The sequence below is a fragment of the Fusarium graminearum genome, chromosome 4, assembly GCF_000240135.3.
Source record: "Fusarium graminearum PH-1 chromosome 4, whole genome shotgun sequence".
In the NCBI taxonomy this organism is placed as follows: domain Eukaryota; kingdom Fungi; phylum Ascomycota; class Sordariomycetes; order Hypocreales; family Nectriaceae; genus Fusarium; species Fusarium graminearum.
The window spans coordinates 643,333-661,385 of NC_026477.1; the positions used below are offsets into that span (position 1 = coordinate 643,333).

Genomic DNA, 18,053 nt, shown 5'->3' on the forward strand with positions numbered 1-18,053 from the left:
CTCAAGAAAGGATCGAGTCAGTCAAAAAGTTTGACTCACGGAGGCGGGGTAGTATTGTAGTTGTGTTTGGAGTGATGGTCAATACAGGTAGGCCTAAATCACTTTTGGAGGGGCACTGACAACTGGAATTACTGGATTGTACCTTGAATGCCGGCTCATCCGCTGTTACCCGCCATCCGCTATCCGGAATCGGAGACAAAAACCCATTAAAATGTTACTAGACTGGCCTGGAGAAGCAGGATCCTTGAATTACACCTGATTAATTGAGTCTGATGTAAAAAGTCTGCATGACTTTTGTTTGGAGTAAGCAAATGGTATTGCGGCAAAAGGTCATCGAGTCAATTGGTATCCAACAGGTATGGCTGGGCTGGGCTTGATTATACTTTGTCCAGGCTTGGAATATACCAAATCAAACCAAACGTCTCTATTAAAACACCTCTCAGAGAAAGAAACAATTACTATGTACCAACGGCCGATAAACGGCTCGGCCTCATGCAACAAGGGTTACACTCACAATTCCGAGGTTTTCTGATTCGACTCTCCGTATGTCAATTCGACGACACGAGGTGCCGGGATACCATTGGAACGTGATGACGTAAGGCCGATCCAACTTGAACTGAGCTTACCTTCCCAGGTTTAGGGTCACGAGCAGCTGTCTTGTCTCGCATCTGAGCACTACAAACCTACAGAGACACAAAATTCGTCCAAATCATGTGCTGCAGTCACCCTCACTAACACTCCGTCTCTGTCCTGTCAGGCTGAGAAAAGCCTCCATCAGAAGACTTAGCCGCCTGAGGACTGTTCTTGCCGCGTCGCATTGCCCTAACTGTCATCCGCCAGGCACCTCGAGATAGCCTCGTCTGACCCTACACACCCCGGTCCCTATTAAAATCGGCAAGCTGGCGCCCTTTAGATTCTTCGGTCCCTATCGCCCTCTTTCGCGACATAAACTGAGCCTCGCCCGCTTTTTCTTCCCACGAGCCGTAAGAGACCGATACCGCGAGCGTTTACTCAATTTCCACCTCAATACGCTTCCTCACCTTAAACACACCTTCCAATCTCGAGTCTACCGGTATATTCTTGAGCGTCAACGTCGGCGCGCGGATCAATCGCGCATTTTGGATATTGTTAGGCGGCGGGGAAGACAGCTCTGGCTAGGACCACAAGCGACTCGTCCGATTAAGAATGCGAGGACCCGATCCAAGGGTTCAGTGGCTTACAAAACGCCACAGACAGACAATATGATGGGATACGGTTCCGCCCGGGCTACGAGCCCCGGCGATGGCGAGAGGGGTTTTAGGAGAAAGCGCTTGGCAGCAATGGCTGGCAATCTGTACAGGAGCGGACAGGCCGCTGTCACCGAGATCAAGGAATCATATGCCCAAACAAGGGCAGGGCCAGCCGCTGCAGGACATGAGAACCATGGACGAATACACATTCCAGGTGCCTTTCCAGATGTTGCGATTACTGTCCATGGCGACGACCAAATGGTGCTGTTCCCCTCTTACGCCAAGCAACACACCAAGCAGGATTGGAGCGATATGGCGGCGCACGACCCGGACGCCCCACCCGGTAGCATCAAGGACGAAGGCTTCTGGCGTCAAGAATGGGAGCGAGCTGAAGATGAGAGAGCAATCGTTGATGTGGATGTTCGCGGCTGGATATATACCCCCCATACCGGTCCAATGACGAGGAGGAACAGAATTCTGATTGGTCTTGCGCGGCAACTGAGTGGCATCCCAGCCCCTCGAGCGGACCAAGCATATAGTCCGGGGACTGGACTACCACGTTCGCATCTCCAACTACATGAAGAGAAGAAGGAACAAGAAAAGATCGATGCTGAAGCTCGGCGAATAGAGCAAGTGGGGCAGCGTGAGAAACAAGTCGCCTACCAAGGAGGTTTCAGTGAAAAGACACCCGACAACGATGACCCCCTCACGGATAGCTTCTACTATCCCTCCCGCGGAGGGAATCGGTCTCCAGACTCGGCCCCTTCCAGCCCAACAATGCCCGCCAGAACAGCGACAGCTAGCAGCACGAATACTAGCGAGCTCAGCGAGAGCGATCTCATTCTCGCCAATGCCAATCTCATGGCTCGAATCGCTCCATTCATGACCAATCCTTCCGTTGCCCTTCCAATCACTTTTTTCTTCTACAACGATACCAAATCACAGTCCAAGACCGTCATGACGAATGATGCGGGCCATTTTGTTATTCGCGCCGCCCTCGACTTTGTGCCGACACATGTCCGTGTTTTGGCAGACGAGGATCTATCTGCTGTTCAGGAGATCAAGGTCATCGAACCATATGGAGTAAGTCTTATCAGCGATATTGACGACACAGTCAAGAAATCCAATATTTCTGCAGGAGCCAAAGAGATTTTCCGCAACACCTTTATACGTGATCTGGCGGATCTTTCGGTTGAAGGTGTCAAGGAGTGGTATAACAAGATGGCTAAAATGGGCGTGAGCATCCATTACTGCTCAAACAGTCCGTGGCAACTCTTTCCAGTTTTGGCCAGTTTCTTCAAAATCCATGGTCTCCCGCCTGGGTCGCTTCATCTCAAACAGTACAGCGGCATGCTGCAGGGCATTTTTGAGCCAGTCGCTGAACGAAAGAGGTCTACGCTTAATCGCCTTCTGAGAGACTTTCCTGAGCGAATGTTTATACTTGTAGGAGACAGTGGAGAGGCCGATCTCGAGGTATACACAGAACTCGCCCTGTCAAATCCCGGTCGCATTCTTGCTGTCTTCATTCGAGACGTCACGACACCGGAAGAAACAGCATTTTTCAGCTCTGGATTTGACTTTGGCCGACCAAAGACTGCAGGTGCTTCTAACGGACCTTCGAGAAGCGTTTCTCGTACCCCGTCGTACCAGAGCCTGGCCCCGAGTGGATATCGAACAGAAAGGAAACTGTCAGCAGGTCCTACAATGGGAACATTGATCGACTTTTCAGACGAGCCTCAGAAAACGTTTGATCGCAACGGAGCCCTCGCCCAAGTGCAAAGCACCAGCGCAAAAGGTGCCAGCACTACCGACCTAAGTGGTCGTAAGCCAGCTCCGCCTAGGCCAGCAAAGCCAGTCGCTCTACGGAGTGCCAGATCCATCCCAGATTTAAACAAAGGACTCTCTCGACAAAACTCTGACGAGATTCCTCCACCTCCTCCGCCTAGAAGACCGGGGGTACAAACACGAGAAACTGCACCGCCCCATCCTCTCAAACAAATTCACAACTCCTCCCAGCAAAGCTCGGGCAGCAGCAATAACACTTTCAAGATCCCAGCACAAAGTCGCTCTGGATCTGCTTCTTCAGGGGGTGGTCCTCCTCCGCCGCCCCCACGTCGAAGGGGAACACCCTCCAGTATCACAGAGTCGAACCAGAACCCCCGCCTTCCACCACGTCCTACCCAGACATCAGCTAATCTGGACGTGGACTACGACCCTCTTCCACCATCAGCAAACCCTCCTACGTCTTTTGGTTCAATGACAGGAGGTTATCGATCAGATGGCAACACGTCAACAGGAGGTTCACCCAATATGGGTCCTCAAGCAGTTAATAAGAAACTAGAATTATGGAGGAGGAGATTAGCAAGAGCACACGAGCAACTCGACGGACTAGGCGTTTCCTTATATACATGGCGACGAGGAAACGATGTCATCGCTGAAGCGGAGGGAATAGTAAAACAAGCCCTCGCAGACATGGACAGAAAGAGGAGGATGAACCGATAGATGCTCGGTCAAAGATATCCAAGTCATGCTTATCTTTCTTATGATTCTGTTTGTATACTAGCATTTGGCATAGCATAGACACGAAATCGGTGGTTTTTGCTACGATACCCACTCACAGACGAAATCCACACAGTCAGGATTAGAGACACACTCCTTCAACATCCAATCAGCTATAGGCGCAGTGGCGGAGTGGTCTAACGCGATAGACTAGAAATCTATTCTCTTCGGAGGCGTCTGTTCGAATCAGGCCTGCGTCGATTGGTTTTTTGTTCCTGGTGACATTCTTTTTGTGGTTAGGTCAAGTTTGTGAGTTTGTCAAAGATTGACACAAAGATGGATGAAACAGTCAGTATGGACTAGTAACTTTGCATCTTTGTTAGACACTCCTCCAAAGACCTCAATAAAACAGCTTATAGCAAGCACCCACTGCATTCACAAACTCACAAACCCAGGCTTTATCCAATCACATATTCACTATCCAATCCTCATCTATGAATGAAGTAAATAGGCCATCAGACCGACAAGTCCAATTGTTTGTTATTCGTTTCTAAATGCTTCCCAACTCCGACTCCGCTTCGTCACTTCGCTCTTATGTTGTGTATTATCATCGTGGCGGTTTCATATCACCTGCCAGATTCATATGCATCATGGCATCAGTTGTCCAGTCTTCTTCACTCTTCTCGTTCTTTTCCTGCTGTGACCAGAACCCTCCCTCCTCTCGTCCATCAACACCTGGTAGCCGGATCTGGGGCGGCGCTTGACCGTACCCTTGCATAGGCTCGGGTTGTTGGGCTTGGCCTGGGACTGGACGTCTGTGGACAGGGCCGTGATCGGGCTCTGCTGAACTATATCGTGAAAAGTCCATATCGAATCCTTGATCGGGCTGGTGAGAAAGGTTCAGCTGGGCTGGTGCTTGAGAACCGGCTGATTGTGGTGGGTGTTCGTATTGCGAGTGCTGAAACCCTGTCGGTGTCTCTTGGCCGTCGGGAAGTTCGGAAATCATGGTAGGGGCTGCTTCGTATTCGTGACGAGGAGTCATCTGGTCATGTTCCTCCTCCAAGATTTGAGGCGCAGGTTCGACATTCCTCAAGCTAGAAGATCCGGGAGCAGCACCGCCTCCGCTTCGTACGCTGACCATTGATGCTCTAGAAGGATCCATCATATCACCAGCTGTGGATTCGGCGTCCATATCGCGAATCGAGAACTGGGCAAGAGTCCTCAGCTTTCTACTAACCCAGCCACCAAGAATCTTGCCACGCTGCTTCTCTCCTAGACGAGACCGTGGGAAGTCTCCCTTGTTGACGAATGCGACGATATCTACAATGATTTGGTGTTCATTGAGGATAGCGTTGACAATGACGGGAACAATCGATGCCAGGTATGGCTTGCGGTTGACTTCAACCAGAACAACCACCAAGCCACCAGCTTGGAACACCGCACTGACTTTGTTAGCATATTCGCTTCAAATAGAGATTTTATACTTACCAGCCATTCGCCACAATGTTTCTGTGGCATTTTTCCACCGAGTTCTCAATATCCATTGGGAAATGGCTCAATCCGTTGATCTCAAAAGTCTCGCCAATGTTGCCGAGAACAAACAACACTTGCATGTCCACCTGGGCACCATTAGGGCCAATAGGTCGACTAACATTATGAAGGAAACCCAAGTCTCCGGTACGGATATACTGAATGTTGGGATCGCCGTCAAGAGCTCGGCCATCAAAGCGCTCAGCGTCAAAAGCGTCTTTGGAGCCATAGAATGACTTGACGCAGGCTTCAGAGTCGACCCAAATTTCACCATACTCACCATCGAGGCAGTGTATTCTGCTTTCAGGGTTGATGATGGCTATTTGGGTTGAAACTGGAACCATACCGCTGTCCTGTACCAGTAGGGCCAGAGGATCTGATTCAGGGTCCACAGGAATAACCAGACCACGTCGAAGCGCTTGCGTGTCCAACCAAAGCTCAATAGGCTCGATGCACATATAAGATCGCGACGCTACCATGGGGTTGAGGACATGCGAATAGACCGTGTTAATAGCAGTTCTATCGAGCCCAGCCCCAGCAAAGTGAAGTCTGACCTTTTGGAAAACATCAACTCTTGGTCGGCTCTCGGCAGTGATCATCATGTTCTTAAGTTCATGAAGTGTAAAGCCCTTGGCCTGCATGGAGTTCATGGCATGATCAAGCATCTGTGGTGTCGCATAAGTATCCTTAATCTTGTATCTCGACAAGGTGACGAATAGAGACATGGGGTTGGCTGCAAACTCGACAGGTGATAGGAGGTAGGTTGGTGTTCCGATATAAATTCCCATCAGAGCCGTATGAATAAAGCCTAGGCCAGTCGTGCTTCGTACACATCCAAGCACAGGTCTTGAACTTGTCATTTGGCAAGTTTCCTTTTGAACCTTGCACATGCCCATAATGGTGTCATGTCCAAGCTGAACTGAAATTCGTCGTTGATCGGGGGTCCAATAAGTCCAAACAATGACGGGGTAGCCAGGCCGAATCCAGGCAGGGTCAATGGTGAATCTCAAATCCCTCAATCCACTACTTTGCTTTGGCGGCTTAGTTGTGTTGTAGATGGCAGGGCTCGTGATCTTGAGAACCTGGGCTGACTGTTTGATATGGCTAGCCACAGGCTTTACCTTGATTAGATGATCGACCTCAGCGTTGACCAGCACAGCCTTGACGTTGTAATCAGATACAATATGCAGGAAAGCTGGGACATCTTCGTTCAATCGGTTCTGGTCGAGGGGTGCGATGGGAATGACAATTGCGCCCAAGGAAATGCAGGCATGGATGGCAAAGACAAACTCCTCTGAATGTGTGTACATGAGGATGATGTGGTCTCCCGGCCTCACCTTGACCTTGTTCTTCAGGTACATGGCAACGGAAGCGACCTTGGTGTCGAATTTCTTCCATGTTACACCCTTACCTTCTCGGCCTCTGCCATCGATTGTGCAGTACGCTAGCTCTTCTGGTTGACGGGCCACGCGCCATTGGATAAGATCCGAAATGCAAGAGAAATTGTTTAGGGGCGTTGAAGTTCGGTCATCGATAACGACTTCGCGCCTGTCGACACCAGAGTATTGCTTGTCAGCTGGCAATAAGAATTCGGCACGAGAATCGGACGCCAACGGTGACCAGATACCACCTATAGGGTCTACACCAATAGGGAGGTTAAGTACTGCATGCTCCACGCCAAACTTGACGTGCACACATGGAAGGTTGCCGAGATCAAACTCCCGACGGCAAAGCATGTTACCAATTTCGCGTCGTCCGTTCTTAACAACTCGAGGCAAAGTGTCGGGTGCTGTGATCATAACGCAGTACAGTCTCAGATGATGCTCTGACATGAGAACCTCCATGCAGCGCTCAGCCAATGACTCTAGCAGAGCTGTATCCGGTTGTCGAGGAGGTCCTCCAGATGTCAATGGTGCCGTTGACGCAGCTGCTGACTCCAGCACCACGACTGGCAGGTGTTCGTCATTGACAAAGACGTCAAAGGCTGAACAATCGTATATCTTTGGAACGTTCTTGACAATGCTCACAACGATGTGCTGAACAAAGAAGTAGCGGTACTCTGCTAGTTCGTGTCCATGCTCAACCCACTCAACCTTTTGTCGAATTCGGTCTTCGTAAAGGCCCAGAACAAAGATTTTACCCTCGATGACGGTGCCCAGCAAGCCTGTTCGCAGGAATTCGGGCTCGACGGGCTGCGGTGTAGGATCACCTGGGTCAAACTTGTAAGGACGAGCATGGAAAATCAGCTCAGTATTCTTTGGCTGCGCCCAGAAACCACCTGAAAGAGAAGGGGAGTCGACCCAGATTTCACCCACGGAATGTGGTGACGCCAGTAAACCCGTTTCTGGATCGACGACGGAGAGTGTGGCATCGGGTATGGGGTATCCAAAAGAACCGACCCGTACCAAGCCTGGGTCATCCGTCACCCTTTTACGGGCATCGTTACCTATGGCCACCACCACAACTTCGTTGGTCTTTAGAGCCTCACGATCCAAAAGGACTTCGCCAAGCTCATTCTTTGCCCTCTCTTCGGTTGTTGCTGTGCCACCACCTGACAAGAGACTACCAAAGCCATTGGAAACTGCTGGCTTCTCTGTTTCCTCTTTCTCTTCGTCAGACTCTGTATCCTCCCCAAGTTCAAGCTTTAATGGGCATCCCATGCGCTCTTCTCCTCCTAGCCAGTCACGCACACTAATCACCATGCCTCCGTGTTCAGGTAGACAAAGCATAGGTGCGACAACCTCACGGGCACGAGGGTTTCTCAACGGTCGTAGCCATCGGTCAGCCAAAACTTCGTGGAACCCGCTGTCTACAGTCAAGGTGTCAATCAAGCAAAGCTTGATCATTTGAAAGTTTGGCTCCATTCCCTTCTTAAAATTTCGGGTCACCATTGGCTCTTGCTGGTAGTTGTAGGCGGCTCGCTTCAATCCTGGGTAGTCGGCAATCATGATGGTCGATTTGTACTTGGTAAGGAGGTGGGCGTACAGTCCAGGAACATCAACAGCTTTGTTGTCGAACCAAACAGTGGTGTGGCCGCCGTAGACGGTCAGTAGCACGCTCAGAATCATGCCAATGCCCTGACGGGGATCGAGGTACGACACCAAAATTTCGCTGCTTGCGCCGCCACCAATAAGTCGACCATTCTTGTCGCGAAGAGACGGGTTGAAAGTGTCGCCAGGTCCATTACCCGGGATAGTAGAAATAATCGCACTAAGACAAGCCATTTGGTGCATAATGGTTCGGTGGCTCAGAACAACACCTCTCAAGTCTCCAGTTGGGGCCCGCGAAAACTCGATATATGCCAGATCGGGAACAACCAAAGCCGGGACATCCTCCTTCTTCTTGGGGTGATAACTGCCAAACTCGTTTGTCTTCCACCATTCGACACCCTTTGGCCATGTCAACTTTTGTGTAGTAATGTCTCGTTGAAAGGCTTTGAGGTTGTTATCGGTGGTCAGCGCTAGATGGGCCTGCGTTGTAGTAAGAATGTGGTTCAAGCGTTGGTAGTCCTGCAGATCATTGATGGGAACGGCAACAACTCCAGCAATGAAGCATCCCAGCAAGGCAATGGCGAAATCAATAACCTCTGAATCGCGGTAGATGAGAGCAACCCGATCACCCCGGTACAGAGAGCTTTTGTCGCGGATGACTTGCGCAACCTTTTCGGCTCTAGATGCCAGCTTATCCCACGTAATCGATGCAATCTCCTTGCCCTTACTATCCAACACCCAGTATGCCGGCTTCTTAGCAATCGTTCGGCCTCTATGTCTGAGTACAGCTGCGATGTTATCGAACTTTGACATTGGCGTAGAATCATCATGGGGATCTTGAATAGCGAATGGTACCTCGCGAGGGTCAAGGGGCAGCTGGTACTCAAGCGCTTCCGGCGGTGGGAGGTCGTTGGTTGTAAGCATTGGAGGTGCCATTGCGGCGGTTGGAGAGAATGCATCGCTGGAAGAATACCGCTGCTGAGGTCCCACATACTCAACGGTTTGAGTCTGATCATAGTGCTGCTGTCCCGCAAAATCCGAAAAGTATCCTTGCGAATCGAGAAGCGTTGTAGTTCGTCCATCATACTGCTGCCCATCGTACTGCTGTTGCTGCTGTGGCTGTTGCTGTTGCTGGAACTGGTGCTGTTGATGCTGGGATTCGCCATATGTGCCTTGCTGCTCGGGTCTGAATGCATAGTCGCCCGACATCATAGTACCTGTCCGGGTTTCAGGTTCGAGATGGGAGGGGGAGAAGAAGAGGGAGTCGCGGTGAGCAGTGGTCGATCCTCCAGCGAGAGAACCCCCCGGGCGCAGCAGGGAAGGTGGAGGTTGTGCTGGAGGAGGTCTTGGTGATTCTGAAGGAGCATAACCAGAGTGCGGTCGGTACATAGGTGAGTCTGGTGAATCTGGGATTGGACCGCTGCTGCTACCGAGAGCGGCATAGGCGGTAGCGCGATGGCCATCGCCTGAAGGGTGGTCGGAGTCATCGGGCGAGTGTATGCGTAGGCCAGACTGAGGCTCGGCGAGAGCAGCAATCTGAGGTGGAGGTGCACCGAGGAATTGGGAGAAAAGTTGAGTTCGTCGCTTTTGGTAGCTGCCGGCGCGTAAGTAATTGAGAAGCAATTGTAAGTACTCTGGACGCAAAGCAGCTTACCCTTTCTGTGTGATATCTCCTTCCTACGCCAAGAAACAGGTCAGCGATGAAAACTTGAGAGGATGATTTTTGGTCGCATGCGACAACAACAAACTGTCTTCAAAATAGCGGGTTGAGGCGCCAAGAAAGGCATTGAGAGGGAGATGGAGATTTGTGGAACAAACGGGGATCTTTTACTAACCTCGAGCTCGCGATCCAACTCTTCAAGTCGCTCTTGGAGCTCCGGACTGACTTCAGCCATGATGGCGGTTATTCTGGCGATGCAGCCGCTCAAAGGTTGAGGTCGAGTACAGTAAAGATAGTTGGATTATCGAGGTTAGCCACGGAGATCTCTCACGGCTAAGTTGAAGGGACCCAGCGAGAGAGCAGAGTCTCGTGACGTAGTCTTAACTGAGGACTTGAAGAGCGGACAAGAACCTGTTCTTATTGGTTCCATGTACAGGGCCCGTTGGATCAAGGGCGGGGTGCCCCTGGGCTGGTTTAGACTGTATCATCACTTTAACCAGTATTTTTGGGCACTGAATACGGTCCCTTGGCTGGTTAATCCGCCCGCAACTCAGACTTGCACCCTTTAACTGGTGCCCCTCCTCACCAGGGCCGTCCTGCACTCCACTAGCTTGTGCCGTTGGCCGCTAAAAATAGTGGCTGATTCTTGTCTTATGCCAAAAACAAGATGGCCAACCTTGAAGATGCAGCTATACTCCGGAATAGCTTCGGTGATCATTGTGATCAGCAGGTTCGGTATCTTTTCTATGCCGTATCAGTTCGTTCTTATACGGCGCAGTCCTATCATAATACGAGATTTCTAACCTTGGCAGTAGACGTCAGTTGAAACGATGCGACGTTGGAGTTTGTGTTTACCAAGGCAGCGAATCCAACAAAGAAATTGAATCAATGCGACTCGATATGAAGCAGTTCTCACATATCATCAAGTCAAGGGTCCCTTACAATATCATGCGCTATGCAACTTCAATAATTATTCAGATTTTATCTAAGAGATATTTGATGCAACAGTAGATCCCGTAAACTTGGCTTACCCTGTGTTTTAGAGCCAACGGTCGGAAGCTGTTGTTCCGGACCGACGATAACGTCCAGAGCTTTTGTCTTTCACAATGTTCGTATTTCAACTTCACTCAATCTTCCCAACTGAACGACGATGCTTCCTGTCAGCAACAATTTCCGCTGCGCACCTCCATATCTTCAGTGACGGACAGTGTACAGATGTCATAAAGTCATGCGTCTTCTAAACTAGCGCCCTCCAACTGGAGCATGAGCCTCATTTGCTTCACTGCTCGATTTTACTCACCAAATAGGTTGATCTTTTTTCCGGCGACACACTCATGATCTAAATTCAGATGGTATGTCCATTACTTCTCTTTTATTCTTTGAACAAATTGCTATTTCTATGATGAGACACACATAACACAGACCTGTTCTGAAACTTGTGTAGAAAAACATGCTTTATTATCTGATCTTTCTAGCAATTAATTCTTTGGCATTGCCCCGTCTTTGATGAATTCGGTGCTAACATGACCTTAGGCACCGGAATAACAGAACCTGGTTCCAAAAATGGCACTCGGCTTCGAAGCTTCGACTGGACCGAGTTGTTCGACAAAGACGATCGAGCACACCACCTCTGTCCACCGGATCTGCTTCCTTGTCCTAAACCACCCTCATCGTGTCTGTTAACCGTGTTGGAACACTGCTTGACGACAAAGCCTTGAGGGCATCACAATGTGTGCTCTATATTTGTTCATTCTTGAGGGTTGTTCATGCCGTAGTAATATAAGATGGCTATAGGCCCTGTTTTCATTCACTTCAATCCAATTCATTCTGCCACACAAATCACCCATCGATATTGCAACCATTACAACTGTTACAACTGCTACAACTGTTACAACAACGACTAATCGCTTCATTCCTACGCTTTGTGGCCATTGAAGCACCAACTTCTCTAGTTTCAGATCAGTATGAGTAACACTTATTTTCGGCATTCTCTGCAATCGAATCTCAGCAAAAGTTTGAATCAACCTCTTGTCCCTCTTGAACTAGGTAACAGCTCCCCTAACGCAAGTATGGCGACTGGTTCTAACACTACAGCAGGACAGCCGGACTGGACTGGACTGGACTTCGTGGCGGGGCTGGATCTGGATCTGAATGCCCCCCCGCACGATGGCACGTCCGCAGAACTATGCCCGGAGCTTTCTATGGACAACTTCAATGAAGCCATCGACCCCACATTGGAGTACAATGGGTCTTTTGCAACTCCTAAGCTTCCAGCACAAGCTGAACAAACGTTTCCCACATATGGAGCGAATCCGCAATTCGTTTCGCCTCGCAATCTGGCCTCGACTCCGGCTCAGTCCCAGCTACTGTACCAGAGTCCCAGTAGACGGCTTTTACCACCAAAGCAATCTCAGCAAGCAGGTCAAGCCCAACCCAGACTCTCTGCAACACCTCATCAGTATGGTCCATTGCCTCAGTACATGCAACCGTACGCCCCCATTGCCAACGGTTCTTACCAGTCTCAAAGTCACTACCCAGATGTGGGCATCAATGGGCACCAAGGTGCACTTTCGTTTCCCCCAAACCCCCCTGCTTATGGTCAAGTGGTAGGATATCCCGCTCATGGTATGCCTGTTCAACCAGCTGTTGGCACCTGCCTACAGTGTGGTCGCATGGCCCATTATCCTCCATGCGCCCCCCTCCCAGCCCAAGCCTTGAAGCCGAGACGGACAAAGCCGGCCCTCAAGTCTAGATGGATGGACGAAGAGGAGGAGAAGGAGGAGAGTGACGAGTGTCCAGAGGATCCTGCAAAGAAGAGCAGCAAGAACGCCAGTCGCCTTAAAAGCCGTGCCACCAAGGCAAAGGCCGCCAGAAGGAAGAGGAATCAGCAAGTTGTGGACCCCAGCTCCCTCCCTTACCCGCCTTTCGAGCAGCTTCTTGCCTGGAACACTAAGGATGGCTGCGAAATCGCTTACCTGCCGGCAGGACAATTGGATGAAGAGGTCCTTTTCACTGCCAAGGAGCTGCGCGACTACCTACAGCAATGCCCTCGAAGGCCCAAAATCTGGCTTCAAAACACTCCGTCAAAATGCAAAGGCCGACACATTGACGCTGACGTTAAATGTCGCTATTCCAAATGCCCCGCAAAAAACGGAACAATTCTTCACGGCTGGCATCGTGTCGCCTTTGACGAGTTCCCCGAGATGACCAGTGAAGGCACCAAAGATCCTTTCAAGATGGCTGGTGTGATGCATCTTTGGTGTTTCGAGCGGTGTATCGATCCGCTTGAGCCTATCGAAAAGGAAGTTCTCTTCCCAGATGAGCGCGAGTTTCCCAAGGAGAAATCGAACCGGATGGCGATCACCAGAGATGACTACAAAGATGTTATCGACGAAGCTATAAAGCCCTGGATCAAAGAGCGTCGAAGGGTGGGGGTCATACAGCCTCCTTACAGCAAGCACGAAGATACTCTCTCCTGGGCATTATGCAACTTCCACATCAAGAATCAGAACCGGGCCCGCGAGAGGATGCGTGAACAGCGGAACCAAAACAGGCTAGATGACGAAAAGAAGACCGTGGAGCTCATCATGGGCGATCTCTCTGAGTACCACAGAAGATTAGAACTTTCCAAGACCAGAAAGAGGGCCATTCTGCTTATGCAGCAAAACACCCTGTATGAGCAGCAACACAACCTCCTGTATGGGCCAATAGTTGCTCGACCTATGTTCAAGCCAGAGCCACCAGTGCGCGAGGAGATTGCAGTCTATGTGCCAGAATGCGCGGCACAAGATGAAGAAGAAATCCCGCCACTAAACCCAGACCTCATCTCTGATGCCGATATTGCTGCTTTCATCAAGGAATGTGCTGCGTCTGCTGACGCTGCTGATCGCCCTCTTACGCCACAGAGCCTAGGCGCAGGCGTTCAGGTATTGGAGTCTCCTTCCAGCGTGCTCCCTCACTCGCCTGTAAAGATTCAAAACAGCATTACCATCCCTGGTTCTCCCGCAGTTCAGGAGAGCTCTCATGTTTCAACGGACTCTCTGTTTGGTTCTCCTACAAAGACTCAAGAGAGTACCGCCATCCCTGATCCTATCACGGTTCAGGAAGGTTCTCTCACTGAGAGCGTATCATCACCCAGGTCGCGCAAGCGTTCACGGACTGAGGAGGATGCTGCTGCCCCTGAAGCTAAGAAGAGAAGGCAAACACCTTCTCCCACACTTCGCTCCCCGAAAGATAGCTCACCTTTGAGAAGAAGCAGCAGGGTTTCCCTAGGAAGCCGCTCGTCTCCGAGGATAAACAGCGGGTCGGCCAAGAAGGTCTCTATGTAAGCACAGCAGATCTCTGTCTCTATTCCTTCGTGGGAGAGTGTGATGGGTAGGATATCTGCGGGCCAAAGACCTACCTAGGAAAAATAAGTATTTGGTTTGAAAAGTTTTTGTTTCCATCTGATACCCTGGTTTCAATAGACAGCATAGCGAATGGCGCATTGGATTTAGTACACGCATTATGGCATGGAGTTTGAAGTTTGGCATGGATAGAGTTTTTGTTCATTGGGTGTCTTTAGAGTGGAATTATATGAATTGCTCCAATTATTGTTTGTTTACCTGTGAAACATGTCTTGTTTTGATCTATCACTTCGTCAAGTGTGTTTTGATTTCATGTCTCTTGGAACCGTGACTTGTTGTTGATGAGCATGTAATTGAGTCTCACTTTGACATCATGGTAACTTGCAAGAATGACTGGTCTCACGCGACTCTTTGGAGAAATGCCACCTGTAGTCAAGGGTTCAACTCTTTGTCAACGTTTCAAGTCACGGTTTCGGGTCTTTGTTTCCAACAATAAATGCCTATTAATACGTACCACAGCCATGGGTCATTGCTTTCAAGCCACCCTGATAAGTGACAGCCAACGCACGGCTCAACTCAAGATCTAGCCCCGATGTGAAAGAAGCTCACAGACATTTGATGTGCAATCTTTCCTATCCAGGTGGGCAATCTCATGTCCAAGCTCGAGTTAAACCAAGGATGCCAACGCCCGGGCAAGCTCTTAGTTTGTGGTCACTTTGTAGCTAAGACAAGCAAGGCAAGGTAACATGAAAAAGCCCGCCCGTTTTAGTAGTGACGTTTGGTGGGGGGAAACCTGGAACCTTTGGAATGGAGGGAGGGGCTTCAGGTTCACGGAAACGCCGATGCAGGCTTACAGCTCTGGGGGGCCGCTAAACAAGGTTGGCCTTGTAGCTGAGCCGGCAGCTGTTGAACTTGTATAGCAGTTTCTCTTTTCTCGGAGGCGTGAGCTGTTGGAGATTTCTGTTTTGGGATGAGCAATGAGACATGACAGGTGAGGAATATTGAATGCTATGACAAGCAAGGTACAGTCAGGACTGAATTTGCAGCTGTATCGGCGAGTGCGAGGGCGGACAGAAGTGATGCTGTTACATGAGAGATCCAACATAAAGAAGCTCACAACTCTCAGGGTCCATGGGCTTTGTTCTACGTTTGGGTTCCCTTTCAAAAGATACAAAGCCTTGCTTGTCCTGCCTGTACCCGCCAAGGGATCGGAGCAAGGGTAACGTGGACAAAGTACAGTACACACTATCTATCGATATTCGGCGAGAGCGATCCAATCCATTCATATATCAACGGCGGTTACACGGCATTCGAGAGTCGTACAAGTCCCTTGGACACGACGATTTGTAAAACGATCACGTGTACGTCTTTCGATTTTTCGGTTTCTCGGTTTCGTTTCCTCCATTTCATCTTGTCCTTGTCCTTGTCTGTCCTCTGGACATTGCATTCCATCATACCTGCCTACTTCAGCTCCTTGAGTGCCGCTCTCGTTTCAAGGTTGCAACCTTTATCTCACCCGTCGGAGAAATAAATCCTCGAAAATGCAGCGCATGTAGGTCATCTGTCTTTTTGTTAGTTGAACAACTTGACTCTCCTCAACCAATCTTATTCACAAGACTGAACAAGTCAACTAACAAGCTCTAAGCTCTCTCAAAGTGACGGAGACGGCTTGAGAAAGGAACCCCGACCCCCAGTTTTTAACTTTTCTGGTTGAACCTTGCAGGCGGTACCTTACAGGCCTCTTTTAGTGGATCTACCGCCTAAACCATCCTTACCTGCCGCACCGTCCAGGGCCGCTAGGCCTAGCTGCACAGCTATTGACCTACAGCCTACAGCTCCATCTGCAGCTGCAGGGCCCTCCACAAGTCACCTCCACATCAACCCAGCTCAGTTAGATCCAACCCATCTCATCCCAACCGTCACAAATCGAGGGTCTAGTCCAAGCCTTTATCCTCGATTGAGTCTGTCAACAGTCATCTTTTTCGACTCTCTCTCTCTTTCATTTTTTCCTTCTCTACTTTCTACTCTCATCAAATCATGGGAGGCGACACTAAACCTGCTTTGCAGGTGATTGTATTGGTATGTATATCTAATAATCTTTCATCTTATCCTACCTATCTAGCTTCTCCATCCCTCGTTTGTTTACATTGCATCGTTATACAAAAAGGGCATTGGCCATGTCATGACGTGAGAAACGGCTCGGATACAGATCCGAAAAGTGAAGAACGCGTCGCACCATGACTCGTCCAGTGGCGTTTCTCCTACATTCTCACTTTCATCATGACCCGTCTACTCACAGTGTAACTCTCACTAATCTCATAATCAGGGCTCTGGAGGCGGTCCTCAAGAATCAAATACAACTGCTTTTCTGGTTCGCTCTGTTGGCGCAAAATGGCATCGTGGTTCCATCATCGCCGTCGATGCTGGCGTTCATCTCTCCTCCATCACACGTATTATGGAAGAGTCGATACCATCACCACCACCGACTCCTCCTTTCACACTCACCACAGGTCCCTTTGCAGGTCTTGAGCTTCCCTACTCTTCACCCGCGGCTAATGCTGCTCACATCACCCGAACTCTTGTCGACACCTATCTCATCACACATCCTCATCTTGACCACATCTCAGGGTTTGTAGTCAACACAGCTGGCTTCCCAGGCACGAGACCAAAGAAACTGGCTGCTTTGCCCAGTACGATCAAGGCCTTCAAGAACCATATCTTTAACAACGTCATATGGCCAAATCTAAGCGACGAAAACAACGGAGCAGGTTTGGTAACTTATATGAGATTGGTTGAAGGCGGCAGTCCTTCACTCGGCGACGGCGAAACTAGAGGTTACATCGAAGTCGCCGATGGACTCCTCGTCAAGATATGGAGCGTGAGCCACGGACACTGTCTTGAGAAGCACAGTCATAGGGGATCGACATCAAGTACGTCCACTCGCTTCAGCAGCCACGACGCATCCATGCCCCACGGTCCACCTGCTCGCTCAAATTCCTACTATCCGGGGTCCCTGCACCGCAGCTCAGTCTTGCTCTCGCAGGGTAGCTTTGGTTCCATATCTTTACCTCCAACACCTGATCAGGAGCGTATGTGCGTCTACGATTCAAGCGCATACTTCATTCAAGATCCCATAACCAACCGCGAAGTACTCATCTTTGGTGACGTCGAACCCGACAGCATATCGCTTAGTCCGAGGAACCTTCAGATCTGGCAAGAAGCAGCACCCAAGATCGCTTCGGGGAATCTCAGGGCCATTTTTATCGAATGCAGCTATGACGACTCGCAGAGCAACGACCGCCTCTTTGGCCATCTGAAGCCCGTATTTGTCATGGAAGAGCTGCGTGCTCTGGCGACAGAGGTTAACACCGTTCGCAGCATGCGTAGTGCTGATACCAAGAAGCGCAAGCGCATGGGCAGTACGGTTGACGAGGGTCCTCGGCGGAATCCCTCTCTTGCCAACTTTACATCTGAAGACCCTGTGTCTCCCAAGACGCTCAAGGCTTCAACGCCAGATTTCGTGTACCCAGGTCCCGAGACGCCTCCGACGCCACACCTCGCTACGCCGACAGCAGAGTTGACACTCAACCCGTCTGATTCGATTACATCGGTGCCCGCAACGAGGAAACCTCTGGAAGGTCTTCAAATTGTCATCATCCACGTCAAAGACCGATTGGACGATGGCCCCGACGTCGGAAATACCATACTGGAGCAACTGAACGATCACGAGAGCGAGGCGCAATTCGGATGTGAATTTATCATTTCTAAACCTGGAAAGAGCTTCTACCTTTGAGCATTT

The 18,053-nt window shown here is 50.1% G+C and overlaps 4 protein-coding genes and 1 non-coding gene across 5 annotated transcripts; 4 read left to right on the forward strand and 1 right to left on the reverse strand.

Moving 5' to 3' along the window:
- Nucleotides 1-1,241: 1,241 nt before the first annotated feature.
- On the forward strand, nt 1,242-3,795 carry FGSG_06630 (uncharacterized protein; the record flags this gene model as incomplete). Its single annotated transcript, XM_011327951.1, has 1 exon — nt 1,242-3,795. The coding sequence occupies one exon, from the start codon at nt 1,242-1,244 to the stop codon at nt 3,729-3,731; it is 2,490 nt and encodes an 829-aa protein (XP_011326253.1). The 3' UTR covers nt 3,732-3,795.
- A 111-nt stretch (nt 3,796-3,906) lies between these two features.
- FGSG_20657 lies at nt 3,907-3,988 on the forward strand. The gene has a single exon. It is a non-coding gene; the product is annotated as a tRNA-Ser (tRNA).
- A 347-nt stretch (nt 3,989-4,335) lies between these two features.
- Nucleotides 4,336-10,143, reverse strand: FGSG_06631 (uncharacterized protein; the record flags this gene model as incomplete). Its single annotated transcript, XM_011327952.1, has 4 exons — nt 4,336-5,170; nt 5,217-9,842; nt 9,903-9,925; nt 9,997-10,143. The coding sequence occupies 4 exons, from the start codon at nt 10,141-10,143 to the stop codon at nt 4,336-4,338; spliced, it is 5,631 nt and encodes a 1,876-aa protein (XP_011326254.1).
- Nucleotides 10,144-11,977: 1,834 nt separating this feature from the next.
- Nucleotides 11,978-14,236, forward strand: FGSG_06632 (uncharacterized protein; the record flags this gene model as incomplete). Its single annotated transcript, XM_011327953.1, has 1 exon — nt 11,978-14,236. The coding sequence occupies one exon, from the start codon at nt 11,978-11,980 to the stop codon at nt 14,234-14,236; it is 2,259 nt and encodes a 752-aa protein (XP_011326255.1).
- A 2,055-nt stretch (nt 14,237-16,291) lies between these two features.
- On the forward strand, nt 16,292-18,047 carry FGSG_06633 (uncharacterized protein; the record flags this gene model as incomplete). The annotated part of the gene is made up of 2 exons (XM_011327954.1): nt 16,292-16,333; nt 16,581-18,047. The coding sequence occupies 2 exons, from the start codon at nt 16,292-16,294 to the stop codon at nt 18,045-18,047; spliced, it is 1,509 nt and encodes a 502-aa protein (XP_011326256.1).
- Nucleotides 18,048-18,053: the final 6 nt, after the last annotated feature.